At 38.8% G+C, this 15,419-nt stretch overlaps 2 protein-coding genes across 5 annotated transcripts in view; one reads left to right on the forward strand and one right to left on the reverse strand.

Annotated features, from left to right (window-relative positions):
* Positions 1 to 9,425, forward strand: part of tpp2 (tripeptidyl peptidase 2) — a 23,510-nt gene extending 14,085 nt beyond the window's left edge. Inside the window, exons 23-29 of one of the 2 annotated variants that reach the window (XM_061741623.1) lie at positions 2,359 to 2,397; positions 2,756 to 2,907; positions 3,011 to 3,107; positions 3,216 to 3,346; positions 5,674 to 5,923; positions 6,180 to 6,299; positions 6,439 to 9,425. In XM_061741623.1, the coding sequence (XP_061597607.1) occupies positions 2,359 to 2,397; positions 2,756 to 2,907; positions 3,011 to 3,107; positions 3,216 to 3,346; positions 5,674 to 5,923; positions 6,180 to 6,299; positions 6,439 to 6,528 (879 nt within the window). In that variant the 3' untranslated portion in view covers positions 6,529 to 9,425. The remainder of the gene's footprint in view (positions 1 to 2,358; positions 2,398 to 2,755; positions 2,908 to 3,010; positions 3,108 to 3,215; positions 3,347 to 5,673; positions 5,924 to 6,179; positions 6,300 to 6,438) is intronic. The other variant, XM_061741627.1, reaches the window with a different exon arrangement.
* LOC133460921 (protein-lysine methyltransferase METTL21C-like) lies at positions 9,421 to 14,975 on the reverse strand. 3 transcript variants are annotated; one of them, XM_061741637.1, is made up of 5 exons: positions 14,834 to 14,975; positions 13,019 to 13,110; positions 12,779 to 12,942; positions 11,079 to 11,196; positions 9,421 to 11,002 (listed from the first exon to the last, which is right to left on the reverse strand). In XM_061741637.1, exons 2-5 carry the CDS (start codon positions 13,095 to 13,097, stop codon positions 10,611 to 10,613), a joined length of 753 nt encoding a protein of 250 aa, XP_061597621.1. In that variant the 5' UTR covers positions 13,098 to 13,110; positions 14,834 to 14,975; the 3' UTR covers positions 9,421 to 10,610. The 3 variants fall into 3 exon arrangements, with proteins under 3 accessions (XP_061597621.1, XP_061597626.1, XP_061597632.1); XM_061741642.1 differs by having other exon boundaries at positions 14,847 to 14,938; XM_061741648.1 differs by lacking the exon at positions 14,834 to 14,975 and adding an exon at positions 14,008 to 14,132.
* Between the last annotated feature and the right edge of the window lie 444 nt (positions 14,976 to 15,419).

Below are 15,419 nucleotides of genomic sequence, written 5' to 3' on the forward strand. Positions count from 1 at the left end.
CACCTCACGACGAGCTCCCGATCACAAATCGTGAGGTTGCAAGAAAATCAAGCATGTTTGAAATCCTGGTCGCTCCTCGTGAAGGAATCGCACAGTTGAAGCAGCTGCGACCCGATTGGACTCATCCTCTCGCAGAGAGCATGCGCAATATCTGATGTCACGTCAAAAACTATTATTTGTAGTTTACGTGTTGCAAATTCACATTACAAATCATGTACAATCAATCAATAGCAGAAAAAAAGACCGCATTTCCCACGTACGGTGCGGGTCGCCGCGTACCCTACGCCGTAGGCTCTGCGTTGGTGTAACGCAGAACCATAAATCAGTCTTTAGTGTGCGCTCTGCGCTGTTCTGAACACAAAGAAGTGTTCATTTTGCTGGGACGTCGGTCCCTCCGCCGAGACACAACTTTTGCGGTATGCGTTCATTGTTGTGTCTAAAAATGATGCGCAGTGCCGACCCAATCAGAAACGGTACAGATATTTTGGGATTTTTTATATATATGTATAAAAAAATAAAATTATAAAAAAAAATAAAGGATCCCATAACCTTTGATCGGGTGGGCAGGACGCACGTCTGGGTGGGCACAACTCACCCCTGCCCCAAAACCGGCCTCGAGTTCCAGTACACAGAGGTCCGACGGGAGGATTATGATCGTATAGTGTCAGCAGACGGGTCGCATCCGAGCATCGGCTCGTACAGTGTGAGAACATAAATCGTGGGCTCTGAACTTTTGAACTCCGCGATCTAGTCGTGCAGTGTGAGATGGGGCAGTCTCAAACGATTTAAAATATCGCACAGTGTATGTCCAGCTTTACTGTGGGATAAACTATTTTGGTCATATTCCGAAACTCCAAATCCTAGAGGAATAAAGCTGTTCATTTTAGGTCTGCATCATTCTGCAAAAGAAATTTGCTGATATGTGAACATCCTGTTTTATTGTTAAAATCTTTCCTGAGGATAATGAAGCCTGTGTGTTTATTTGCATACAGAGCAGGAAAGTGAGATCAGCTAGCAGGTTGTGGCTCTAGACAGATGTTGATGCAGGTACATGCCAGGGATACTTTTTGCTAGCCAACATGGTCATGCTGCCTTGGTCACTTTCCTCTAGACAAGGTGTTCACTGTTGGGTTTTGGAACAGCTGGAGAAATTATTTTTTCGTAAAGTACAAATCAGAATACTTGTCTATAGTTGATAGACATTGACTTTGTTTTCTCTACACTTGTTAGAAATGGCTTGGGCTTGAGTTTTTTTTACCAAATGGATGAATACAATTAATAAAACAAGTAAGACATCAGTAAAAGTCAAGAACAAAAAATAAAGCATTTAAAGGGGACCTATTATGACATCTAATACCTATTTTAAACAGGCCTTGAATGTCTTAAAAACAAGCTTTTGATTGTTTTTGCTAAATAAATTAGAAATTCAGCCTCTGAGCCATGTCTTTAGCATCCCATTCTCTAACCTCATTATCTATGCAGGATTCTGAGTGGGCGGGGCTATGATAATGAGGCTCTGTGCTGATTGGCTGCCTGAATGACGCGATACACCGCTACGAAAAAATGGCGGAAGCTCCGGCAGAGTTAGTTGTGGGCGTGGTTTCACGCATCGTAGGCCAACCGATGCAAATTGCATTTTCGTTACGTAACGACGGGAGCAGAATCTGAACGGCTCGTAGATCCACATCACACTGGACGGCTCATCCGGGCGGCTGTACAGACACTGCAGAATTTGGTTGCTTTACTCCTTCTCTGAGTTGGCAGGCTGAGGGGAGACCACTTTATATATGTTAAAGTAAGAGAAAACGTGTTTTTCATAATAGGTCCCCTTTAAGCTTTAATTAATGTACATTCATGAGTCATGATATTTAGATGTTATTCACATTTGAAGATACTTTGTTGGTTTTGTATATTCACTTGGAAACTCTTTTTACACAGCATGCACACACACACACACACACAAAAAGCTTCTGCTCTTCCTCTTTGGCATTTCACACAGGCCAATCAGAGACAGCTAGACTCATCAGTCTGGGTTGCAGATGGAACCGAGCAGCATTGTTGAAGAGAGGCGTGTTCGTCATGCCAGCTCATTTTTATAATATACACACGCATCAGTCCCTTCTTCAACAGGTCGTGTAAAAATGGCTAGTGGCTCCAATGCAAATGACTTGTTAATTACAGATGAAAACATTACATTTATTCATATACTTATCTCGATTCAGACTCGTGTTGAATAAGTAACAGGTAGGTGGGTAGACTCTGAGTCTGTGACAATGGAAGATACAATGCAGAAAAAGAGAATCCTTATTGGTGTGTTTATGTTGTCTCTTCCTTACTGTGTGTTATTCTGACCACCAGGGGCAGGCATCTGCAAAACGACAAGGAAAATTTAAAAAGGTACTGGATGAGCTAGTAATACTGAATAACAGAGCATCCAATGCTCTCCTACCATCTGGAAATGGCTTATTTACTTTAATGCATCTGCACTCATCTTGTTAAAGCATGTCAATATTTCTGTTCTGAAATAAACATAAAAGTTTTCTGGTGGTCAGTAGACTTGATATCACTTTTAAAGTTAGAGCTGGGCAGTAATTTGTAATTTTCACTTTTTTTATTTGGTTAACAGCCAGAAGGAGTTTGGTTCTTTTGGAAATGGCATTGGTTGGAAGAGAGAGAGAATTTGGGTTGCTGAATTTGAAAAGTATTGAATGATTGTGTTGGATTTAGCAATGTCTGTGTGTGTGTTTCCATGCAGGATATTATTCCGGTCATCTACCACCTAATTCCTTCTCCTAACAAAACAAAGAATGGAGGGAAAGAGAAAGACAAGGAGGGAGACAAAGAGAAAGATGTGAAGGATGAGTTTGCAGAAGCCATGAGAGATATGAAGATTCAGTGGATGACAAAGTGAGTTCAGTTTCACTTTTTTTCCCCTCCATTAAAACTCATTGTTAATTTTCCCCTTATTCTTTTATTTCTCACTGAACCTTCTGTAATTTTGACTGTTCAGGTTGGATTCCAGCTCCATTTATGATGAACTGATTGAAAACTATTCTGATTACCTACCGCTGCACGTGCAGAGACTGCACCAGCTGGACTCGGAGAAGGTAATAGTAATACGCACCAACAGGAGAGGAGTGGTGTGTGGAGGACCCACTCTATTGAATGTAAGCCATGTAATCATCTGTGCTCATTGCTTTTGTGCCTGTGTTAAGGAGCGAGTAAAACGTCTCAGAGAGGTTGTGTCTGCAGCAGACATCGTCATCTCTCGTGTTGACCAAACAGCCTTAGCTGTTTACCTCACCATGAAGGCCGACCCCAGACCAGATGCTGCTTCTATCAAGACGTATGTAAAACTGAGGAATGTTGTTTTTCTGTTGTTGTTTTTTTTTTTTTTTTTATATATAAATTCTGTTACAGGTTAGGGCTGGGCGTTATGGACCAAAAGTCATATCTCGATATTTTCTGGCTGAATGGCGATACTCGATATATATCGATATTCTTTCTGTGCCATAATTGGGGTTTCCCCCAAAGCATTATAGCATAGCATCTCTGTTAGCTTCATTTTCTTCTGAGGCAAACCCTTAAAAAAACAGTCAGTTTTAATACAAAGCCTCGTGCCAAATGTCACACAGGTTCCTTTATTAACAGACGTCTGCACAATATAAAAATGTATGAAACAAATGAAATAAAAATAAACTGCCTGCATATATAGAATAAAAATGCTTATTGAATAAAATAAAACAAATATCCCTTTCCTGCATAACAATTAAATTCAAATGCACTGTGCAATTAATACAATGTAGACAGTAACAGGCAGACCTTTCCACTGAGGTTGACAGTTGGGCAAATAACAAAACATTTGTGCAAAATCTCAAATAAAACATTCAACTCAATTTGTCACAAAATAAGCTATATCAAAATCATAAACTTTTTTTTTTTAAACGATATTGTCTCGTACCATATCGCGTTTGAAAATATATCGATATATATTAAAATCTCGATATATCGCCCAGCCCTATTACAGGTGAAAAAGCCAAACAATAATGACAAACTCCTGTGAAAAATAAAGACTTGAAATTGCAGTGTTTTATGTATCAGGATATTATTAAAAAAAACTAAAAATCATCTTGTCCTCATCAAGTCATAAAATGTCAATTAATACAATTGATAAACAACAACAAAATACATATTAGACATATTTTACACTGACCAAAATGCACATGTAGTGTGTGAAAGATTTAGCACAGCCTTTCTGTTTTGATAACCAGCCAGTTGCTGTTACTTAAACACTTGATTCATCATCAGCAAGCTTGGCCAACTCCATAAAAGCAGATGTTTTGTCAGTTTTCTGGCCTGCAGGATTCAGGAGTGTTGACACAATGTCAAAGCGGGAAATAATATCCGCAAATGACCTTGGAGAATCAGTTATTACTGCCAATAAATCTGGGAGGAGCTCCTGTGTCTTTGTATAACATATCATTCTATACTTAGGTTGTTCACAGGTCAAGACAGTTGCAAGTCTTCCCAGGAATAGACCTTCAATAAGTTTATTCCACAGTCAGGCTAGGTAGTGCTCAGAGAAATTGGAAGAAAAAACCCCCCCCAAAGAAAAACATGTCAGACTCCAGAGGCCTCAGTTAGCATTTAAGTGTTAACAGTCACTATTGCACAATTATAAGAAGGCTCTAAAACACTGGCTTCTGTGGAACAATAACAAACAATGCAGCATGGCTTAGGTTTGTAAGGTTGTCTGAACAAACCACAAGAATTTGTAAAAAAAAAAAAAAAAAAAGTGCTTATGGATGGGACCAAAGCACATTTGGAGATCTTTGAACACAATGCTCAGCTCCACTTTTGGGAAAAACAACAAATGCAGGATATTGGCACTAATGCCTCTTAATTGTCAAGCAGGGTGGTGGAAGGGGGATGGTCTGGGCTTGTTTTTTTTTTGTTTTTTTTTGCCGCCACACAACCTGGAAATCAAATGATTCTCGAGTTATATGTGAGGTCATTTGTTTGACAACTAAAAGTTGGCTAAAATTGAACCGTGAAACAGGAAAAGCGGTCCCAGGTACATCAACAAACCTACAATGACAGGGGTTGAGTAAGAAAAGAGTCAGGGTGTTAAAATGGACCAGTCAGAGGCCAAACATCAGCTCGGTTTAAAATGTTTTGGTGGAATGTGAAGAAAGCTGTGAATAAACAAGCTTGAACAAAACAGTAAACTTGAAATGAGAGTGAGAGGATTTAGCTAAATTATGAGAGACTGAAGACATCATTCAGAAAAGGATTACTTTACTGAAGTTAGTTGTAGGTATTGAAGATAAAAGTGGTTGTAAGAGCTGTTGATTAATGGGTGTACTTAATCTTTCTCACAATGTGCTTCTGTGTTGTATTTTGATACATATAACCTTAAAGATTTGGGAGTTTCTGCTTTATTTTCCTATGAATTGTGATACCTGGGTTTTTAGCAGAGGTAGGAAGTCCCCTAGATCCTGGTGACATTTCACATTACAGTCAATCCAGTCACTGTCATCACGGCAGCGTTTCCATTTTATTTTGTTTATGAAGGAAACATTTTCCTTCGTTCACACAATGTACAGTGGTTTTATTACTGTTTACTGAAAAAAAACCCCACTGAAGACTGATGAACAAGCATGTGTTTTGCAGTGATATGGAGAAGCAGAAGTCGTCTCTGCTGGATGCTCTCTGTAGGAAAGGATGCGCCCTTGCTGACCAGCTCCTTGTGCCCTCCGGGGCTCAGGACTGCGCTGGTGCCGTCGCTACAGAACAAGTGGGAGCACCGGAAGCTCTGGAGCAGGTGGCAAGCAGTACAGATGACACCCTGCAAAATGTGGCCAAGGCCCTTACAGATGCATTTTGGGAAGTGCAGAGGTGGGCAGAGCTGACTGACTCCAAGGTGAGGGGAAAAAAGTGATGCATGAGTTTAAGAAGCAGAAAAAAAATGCAAAATTATCACATTCTTGGGTAACATTAAATTGTCTTGAGGAAACTGAATTGAAGTTAACTTGCATCAGAAATGAAATATTTTTCTTTCCTATCATTTTATTTATCAGGTGTGTTCTGTGTGCTGTTGCAGACCTTTCTGTAACATCAAGAAATGTTCAACTAAACATGTTTTGATTCTCTTCTTGCCCGTCTTCTCTTCTGTTCAGGTTTTGATGTTTTCGTACAAACATGCTCTGGTGAACAAAATGTATGGCCGAGCCTTAAAATACGCCTCGAAGATGGTAGAGGAGAAGCCCAGCAAAGAAAATATGAAGAACTGCATTCAGGTATCTATGTTTCCAAATCTGCTTATTATAAGCAGCTTGTTTTTGTCTGAAGTTGGTTACAATATCTTTTACCGTGTAGTAGCTTCAAGCAACAATTTTTTACTGTTTGCTAAAAATGACTTGCTGTCATGTTTTCCAGCTCATGCGTCACCTCGGATGGTCACACTGCGCCACCTTCAGCGAGAACTGGCTCCCTGTCATGTACCCGGCAGACTACACACCGTTCTAGGCACCAACTCACGCATGCACAGGCAGCACGGCCCGACACATCACGTAGTAACTTTGGCATCATATCCCTTAGCGTTATAAGGTCTATGCATCTGACCAACTAGTTGCCTCCTGAATTTAATTTTATTCTTTTATTTTTTTTATTTTTAAGGCAAATGTGGGTGAACACCACAATAAAGGATAATGCCAAGTGTAAATGGTTTGATGCACGTGGCACCTTGTAACGCATGGACTTCAGTTCAGCCTGTGGTAAAACTATCTGAACCAGAGGTTACTTTTCAAATGTTCACTGCCCCAGTTGGTCCTCTTGAATCCCACCAAGAGAAAAATAACAAAAATATAAAGCTGAAGAGGTTATAAGCTGTCGCCAGAGACTCCGTGGGGTGTTTCTCTTTGTTACCATCATCCACTGGTTTGGGATTTTAACATCCAGTAATCTTCAACTGTCTCCATGCTCCATATCAGAATAACAATACTGTTTTCCTTGTAAATACTGTCAGAACAAGACTGTCGTGGATTTCAGGGATTTGTCCCAAGTCTTCAATGAATAAGTGTGAACCCTTCTGCTCCCTTTTTAATATATGAGAACTCAAACTGACAGTTCCAATAGTAAAGTGGACCTGCTGCTGCATGTGATTGGACACACAAAGATCCCTCGAGACAAAAGGGGCCTTTTTTTTTCTTTTTCCCCTTCCTTTTTTATTGTTCTAGCTAAGTTAAGTTGACACTGTTAGTGTGTTATCCTTGTCTCAGAACACAAAAAAGAATAATATTGAGGTGCCTTTCTTTATGTACCTTACCTTTTTCTGATGGGATGAAAACAGTGCGAGGGGTTTCTGCTACGGGATCTATCAACGCTCTGACTACTCACCTATCAATGTCTCATGGTCAGTTGTACTTTGGAAGCTCGTATCAGCAGCTCGATGTGTGTGTGCACTGCAATCAGGCTGTTGTTAACGTGGTGGGGGGCGTAGGAAGCTCTCCTCCAGAGGAGTAGGCCCACATGCTTTATGCTGCAGTTACTGGAGCTCCACAGTTGACAACCTTCTAGCAGACCTCACTCATACATGATGCAGTTGTGGGATGTTCAGAGTAGATTAGTGGTAACATGTTTGCTCAGTATTAGAGTTTTCTGTGAAGGATTCAGAATGCTGCATTTGTACACAGTGTCATTAAATAATGTACATACATGCATAACATAAAAATATTAAGATGCAATAGGTATATGATACAAATATTATTCTAATTAATGTATTTTGCTTATATGCATGTCTTCTAGGATGTAAGGAAACATTTGTTTTATGTGGAAGCAGATTTTAGTTTGCTTCAGTTTGAAAAGATTTTTAATCCTAAAACAATTGACAATATCCACTGTTACTTTCATGAATGTGTCTGTAAGACTTTATGTATTCCTGTGAACATATCTTGTATACGTGAGCATTTTTTTCAAACGGAGCAGAGACGATAGCTGTTTAGAGGGGCATTTTTATACCTTAGTGGTTTGACGAGGTTTTGATTTATTGCAGATCAATTATATTTCACATAACAGCTTAAAGTTTTGAATGTTGTGACGTTTGGGCCTTTTGATGCGTTTTTCCTTGAGGGCGCTACGAGGGAATTTTACTTGCTGAAATTTGGTGGAGTTGTAAGCTCACCTCTTTCTTTTTATCTAATCAACTCCAGGTTTCTTTTGTTTTTCCAACCTCTCCAGCTTAAAGATCATTTCAGATTTTGACCGGTTTCCTCTGGAACAAAAAGAGACATTACCTAAACAGTCTCTAGATACGCAGCAATAGTCTGTGCTGTATGACAAGAGCGGCGGCCTCACCTCGAGCATGTTTTAAAGGTCCTGGAACTTATAAGAAAAACGTGGCTGCAGACCTGAAAGAAAAATGCATCATAGAAAAGCATGCATTTGAAACTCATCAGCAAAACATGTGAGGATGTATTTGCTAAAACTTTTACAAACTCTTTTACTAGTTTTAATTTCACCTGAAACATAACACAGGACTATATTATCACATATTATAATTTTATATCAATTACTCTGGACCTTTTTTATTTGTCGTCTATAATATAAAGAACGTATTTAATTTCACTTGTTTATATCAGTTTAACCAAAGAATTATTTCCTGTGTTAATCTGGTTTGATTGTCCACAGTAATAAGAACATTGAGTTGAGCCAGTGGTGGAAATGTGGAGGCTTTGGTTGCGTTCTCTCTCCTTGTTTTAAGCTCTCCTACACATGAAAAATGTCTGCGCATGAAACTTTTGAAGGAAGTTGCTAAAGAGCCACTTATTATCTGAAGAGTAAAAATGTTTTCTGTGGGTGTGTTTCATAATGGGAACTTTGCGTTTGTTTTTATCTGTGGCTTGTATAACTTCTCTGCAGTGGACTCGGCACAGGCCAAGCGTGCAGAGCTTTGCTGGAATCATTTCTGACGGGATCTGTGCACATCATTGTTGTCTTCTGTTCTCTCTTTACCTCTATCTTGACTTTTATTGTTCCAGACATTTCATTCAGGGTTCACTTCTCCACCGTGCGTGTTGCCAATAACAGTTTCTCCAAAAATGGCCTTAATTTTCAACACAGGACTTCGCCGTCCACCTCTGACACCAAACAGACTTCTCCTATTTGTCACTCTCACTCTGCTGGTGTCGGGAAACACATCAGAATTGCTTATTATGGATGTTGTGTTTATATTTATAGCCATAAAAATCTAGTAAATGCTAATATTTGAAAGAATGTTAGGACTTAAAGTTGTATGCTCTGTATAATTTTATACCCATCCTTCCTGGATGATGCAGACCTGAGCTACTGTCACGCTATTTTGAGCTTAACGTGGAATTGATTCACAAAACAAAACAGTTGCACCGAATAAAATGATTTGGAAAAACTTTATTTGTGGCAAATGTTTAAAATGCAATTTACATACTGAAAACATCACATAACTGAACAGACTCGAAGACGTGCTCATATTCTTCTTCCACCATTAAAATATAGTCCTTTTATCCATAAACCGTGTTTTGTTGATGATGATACAACAAATAATTTATTCCGACACTCACATTTAAGAGCCTGAAAGATCCAAATGTTCCAGCAGAAATTTAGGCGGGTAGCTGCTTATTCTGAAAGTAAAGAATTCATTACATATTTATCACTGATGAATGCTTGACTGTACAATTCTTGATATTGGTTTTATTTGACAAACATTTTAAATTAAGGGTAAAAGAAAGTTTGTTTTTAAAAATATTTATTTTTATCCAAAGCAGTGCCATCATGCAAGATGGATTTTTGTTATTTCTTTTTTTCAGATTAACTAATTTTTTTTATTTATTTTTTTTTTTTTTCTTTATTATCCTCACATCTTACATACACAGCTGGTGTACAATTGGTTTACAATTATTGTCAGGGAGAAAGAAAAACATCAGCATGTCAAAACATAGCTGTTGCCCTATAGTTGTGTAATGTTGAAAGAAACAAAACCTGCGTACATTTATATTTTTTTAAGGAAAAACAAACAAACGGAACTAACTAAAGACAAACAAAAAAAAGACTCAAAACGGGATGTATGGGCTTGTAACAGCGACTACATTCAGTTGTAGGGAGACCAAACTACAATATTATAAAGATTTGGATATACACACACATAAAATGATGTACGTATAAAACGCATAAAACCTGGCAGTCCTTCAAACCAACAAGGAAATGACCGAGAAAGTAAGTGAGTGGAGACAAGTAATTTAGTTTCTAGGTAATTGTGACTTTTGTATATAATTAACTGTAATTTAAAGGCTTGTGTAAAATGTGAATCCCAGATATCTGGACTTTTGGTTATAGGATAAGAAAACCTGTGTACGTAAATAAAATGAAACATGCAGGTAATGTGTAAGTAATAAAATGAAACATGCAGGTAATGTGTTCATAAAACACAGTTGCACTCTTCTTTTAGCCGCTGATCTGATATTGGTGTAGGCTCATTGTTGCATGATTATGTTTGACCAAGCCCTTTAACTTCTAGGCAGAAATGAAAGCAGTCTCTGGCAGGAGTTTAAAGCCTGTAACATATTTGCCTACTCTATTCATGTCTCTTCCCTACTCGTTGCCATAAAGATCTTCATCTCTCCATCTTCAGAGAGTAAACTCGTGTGAAAGGCCTTCTTAAAGTTCTCTGTGAAAGTCAGATCAGTCTCAAACCTGACCTTGTTGGCCCAGATCAAGGTCGTTCCTGGTTTGCAGAAATGCTTCATGGTGGCCAGGAGTTCCTCCAGAAAGTCGTGATGATAGACCACGTCGGCTGCCAGCACGTAGTTGTATTTGTAGACAGAAGAAGGGAAGGGTTTCTCAAGGTCGTATCCCCAGGACAGAGCTGCCACCTGGGGAGTGTATCTGCATCGGCCCCTGGTGTTCCTGGACAGGTTGTGTCGCAGGTTGCTCAGAACCTCCGGGAGGTCTGTGGCTGTGACCCAGGCACCTGAGGACAGAGGCAAAAAAACAACTGTGATCTCATTGGTTACCGTGTGAAAACAAATGTATATCTATCTATGTACCGAGAAGCGCTGCTACGACAGACACAAGGCCAGTCCCTGCTCCAATCTCCAGCACTGCTCTGTCTGCGAGACTCCACTGGTCTTGATGAGTTTCAAGGTAGTGACAGAGAGCTGAAGCCTGAGGGCAGCAGAGGAAGTTCAGATATAATCTCTGCATTTCTTCAAAAGACAGTTCATGTGGATTAAAGGATGAAAGAATCTAAAGCAACTAAATAGACATATCCATTCAACACTCTAATTATGAAACTAATTTTACTCTTGCTTATTTTCAGTAAAGCAGTTTATGTATTGACATACATTTCAGCCTTTTTAATGTTGTTTTTCCTCAACTGCTTTTATTGAAGAACAGGCTTTTTTTACTTTTCATTCCACAGCCACATGTTGCATCAGAAGAAAATAAAAATAAGAATCCAAATAAAACTGATTTAGTACAAAGCATTTCCAGACCTTTCATAAATGTTTATATCTGGGTTTCATCTTCAGATGGTTACAATCAGTGGCAGAGCTAGACTACTTTAAATGGGGGGTGCAAAGGGGTGGCGTTGGACAACAACGGCACTTTAATCCATTTTAGTGACTTTTTACTTTATGTTATTTATTATTCATCTTAAGTTTTATATAGATTTCTCTAAAATTTTACACTTTTAGGCATTTCTTACTTTCTTTTAATCTTTTAGTTTTTAGCTCCAGTGTTTCCTCAGGGGGGTCATCCACACTGGGAGGTGTGCCTGCTCCGCCCATGGGGCTGTCGTCATGGGGATCCCTCAGGCCTGGGTAGCTGGGGGTGGGACTCCACCTTCTGTGTGGGGTCTGCCCCGGTCTGTCCGGGTTGGGGGGGTCTCTGTGGTGTGGACGGCCACCCATAGGTAGTGTTTTCCTCACCTGGATCGTTAGTGCTAAGCCATGTCACCAGTCCACTTACTGTGTGTGTGTGTGTGTGTGTGTGTGTGTGTGTGTGTGTGTGTGTGTGTGTGTGTGGGCGTGGGCGTGTGAGTGTGTGCACATGTATATGAGTGTGAGTGAGTGTGTGTGTACGCGTGGGGGTGGGGGGCGGGGTCGTATGGAATGTTTTAAATTGTGTTTTTTTTATCGTCATTTTATTCTGCATGTAAAGCACCATGTGTTGCATTTTATATTGTATGATTTGGTGCTATACAAATAAATAAATAAAGTATGAGGAAATTCCAATGAGCATTGATGAGGTGGAAATAGATTGTATGATACAATCTCTTCCCACCTCATCAATGCTCTACGAGGAGGATGAGCAAACTTGATGGAGCCCTTTGGCCAGCTGTCGCTGAATGGAAAACCACTGTTAATACTTTATACACTACAAAGAAAAGTTAATACTTTTAAATATGCATCTCGGAGTAAAGGTTCAAGACTAGAGTTGGTCACAGTAATGTCTTCCTTGTTTATTGAACTTTGTACAGATAATTCATTAAAAATTAAATCTATTCAAAGTATTATTTTACTTTAAGAGCTAAATCATTTATACATTTTTCTTAAATTTTTGTGAAGTTAAAGCACAGATATTAATTTCTGTGTTTTTGACCTTTCAGCTTAACTAAATGGATCATAAAAAAGTGCTTTTGATGTGCTAGAACTGTGATGCTGATCTATGTTTGCCTCAGGAGAAAGAGTCAGCATCTAAAGCTCATATAAGGTCTGAACTTTTACAAACAGCGTCAGCTACTTACAGCAGGCCATATCATGCCTGCATAGGAGTCGAGAGCCTCGTTGATAGTGATCTCCTGCCCCACGAAGCTGTACACCTCTTTACATAGTGTGTAGTAATAACGTGGAGCACAGGCTGAGAGCTTCTGTTGCGTCCCCGCTGACGAGTCCTCCTTCTGTGACTCATCTGAGAGAAACAAAAGTCACACTCTCAGATCTGTGTTATCTAAACAACACAAGTGACCCAGGACAGCTCAGGATACCTGCTTCCTTCTGTTTATCTTCTTCATCCACATCTGCCTCCTGCTTTTCATCCTCTACGACGTCACCTCTCGTATCCATATCAAATGTCTGTCTGTAGGACAGAAACAATGCAATCGTGTAAAAGGAAAAAAAATGCATAGTTTGAATTTCTACATATAAAAAGCATGAGAAATTTGTAATGATATATATTTTACCTGGGATTTAAAGCTTTTGAATCACAACTTTTTTTGATTATGCAAGCATTATTTTAGTCCACAAGCAGCACAAAGTACATGAAATCATGAATTAAGTTTACATCAGGTGTTTTGTTTTAAATGTGATCCATGACTATTAGCTCTGCAAATATACTGATTTTTTTTTTCTAGTTTAGTTTAGTTTATTTTCGGTCATGACACACAAAAAAAAAGAAAAAACCAAGAATAAAACTGACAACAAGAAAACGTTCAATTGTTCAAATAAAACATAACAAAAAAGTTTCCAGTATACAAATAAACAAATAACATCTAGACCGAAAAAGGGGTAGGCTGAAGCAAAGCTTATTATTTGCCTACCCTCAAAAAGATTAATTAAATTAATAAAATAAAAGCAAAAAGTAAGAGAAAGACTGCCCGTAAAACAAATTGCCTCTGTAGTGATAACAAACATTCCTCAAAAGATAAAAAAAGATTTTTAAAATAAAGGTGCAGTCTACATGTTACCTTCATCCTTAAAAAATCAAAGCAAATCACCAATTAAATAAATACCCAAATCAACATCAAGCCACTCATTAATTTAATATAAGGAAATGATCCTTCTTTTCAATGTTTTTTTAAATAAAGTTAAAGTTCTACATAATTTCAAATCTATATCTTGAATAGTGCCTGGGCCAATCACTACACACAAAAACTATGAACATTTCCCTCCACACAAGCATATAAATGAGGAGTGTGCCGTGGGGTTGAGGTTGATGGAGATGCTGTAGTTCTCTGTGTGTCTGGCTGCTGCTGACCTTCCCAGGGTGTTTCCTCTCAGCAGATGAAGGCTGGGCAGGGGCCAGTCGTCCAGCGGATATCAAAAATGAATGGATGAATGTGGCAACTGCCTGTATGAACAACAGCCCTGCGTAATGGTCATGCGCGATGACTGCAGCGTCGAAAAAACTTTAGCCTATAATTACATTTTTAGAGAATGAGAGTTTGGAGATCATTTCTTCTCACGATATGATAGTTTGTATTTGAGCTGCTTCAGACATGTCCGTCATACTCCAGCGTGTCTGCCACTTATTTCTACATATGCTGTAACCAAACGCACCAACTCCGTTCATCGGTTCCTCTAAACTCTAGATGGGCTATTTTTGTTTTTAAATGTTTTTTTTAATTGATTAATTTTTTATAGTCAACAGTTCATTTTTTTCTGTGATTCAAGAACTGATACATGAAATTAAAGCTATTAAATGTCTTCAATTCCCTGTCATTCACATTCGGTAAAACGGTGCGTCATTTCTGCTGTTGCTTTCATTCTCATGTCTATTTAGTTGTACTTTAATTGAGATTAAAGTAGAATACATTGAGAAGACATTGAGAAGACATTGAATTAACAAGTTTGGGAGTATCCTAAATAGTTACATCCATTTGCGGTTAAAAATGGGAGTGAATGTATATTTTGACCCTTTGCGTAAAATTCCAGGATAATTTCTAAAAGAAAACCAGACGCAAAAACTGGAAATCAGGCGACAAGAATGCGCATTCGCATTTCTGTCTTTGTGCACACACATAACCCTTATTATACCTATGAACCCTAACGGAGGTGTATGCATCTGGCCCCAGGTATCTTACCTATTTGACCCACCTGCTGCTTTTTTATTCCCTTGAAACGAGCGCAGTCCTACTAAATCTGGAGACAGCCAACTAAGAGCTTATAGACTCAGCATCCTGCAGGACACACCCATCATCAGCTCAGGGGCACAGGGGTATTTTTAGAGCTGTGCCTTTGGGAAATAAACAGAAACCCCGTTACCAGAGCAGATCACATGTTGATTCAAACATCCAAACAAACATCCAAACAAAGATGACTGAAGAGGCACCCAAAACGAGAGAAAGCATGGAGGCAACTGAATGCTGAATGCTTTCAGTGGGTTTTAAGGAATTCTGGGTGCTCTAAGGTTTGTAACCTCATATAATGGATATTATAAGAATGCTAAACTTGTAAAACCCAACTATTGTTGTGATGTACTAACTTTTAATAATTTGCAATCATTTAAAAGTGACTGTGGATTCAAATAAATTCAATATTGCATGTAATACTAGTAATGCATTTCCTTACAAGTTGGTAGTCTACAAATAGTCACGGGGAAGAGGGGTTAAGAAAGGCCAATACATGATTTGTGTATGACTTCAACAAAAACTGTTAGCTATGTTTCAT

This window comes from Cololabis saira, chromosome 2, assembly GCF_033807715.1.
Source record: "Cololabis saira isolate AMF1-May2022 chromosome 2, fColSai1.1, whole genome shotgun sequence".
Classification (NCBI taxonomy): Eukaryota; Metazoa; Chordata; class Actinopteri; order Beloniformes; family Belonidae; genus Cololabis; species Cololabis saira.

Excerpts from the sequence above, each read along its gene's own strand:
- LOC133460921 (XM_061741637.1), bottom strand. The coding sequence starts at position 13,097 with ATGGATACGAGAGGTGACGTCGTAGAGGATGAAAAGCAGGAGGCAGAT. Across the intron at positions 11,197-12,778 it reads CAGGCATGATATGGCCTGCT|GCTTCAGCTCTCTGTCACTA; the intron begins GTAAGTAGCTGA and ends TGCTGCCCTCAG. Across the intron at positions 11,003-11,078 it reads TGTCGTAGCAGCGCTTCTCG|GTGCCTGGGTCACAGCCACA; the intron begins GTACATAGATAG and ends CTCTGTCCTCAG.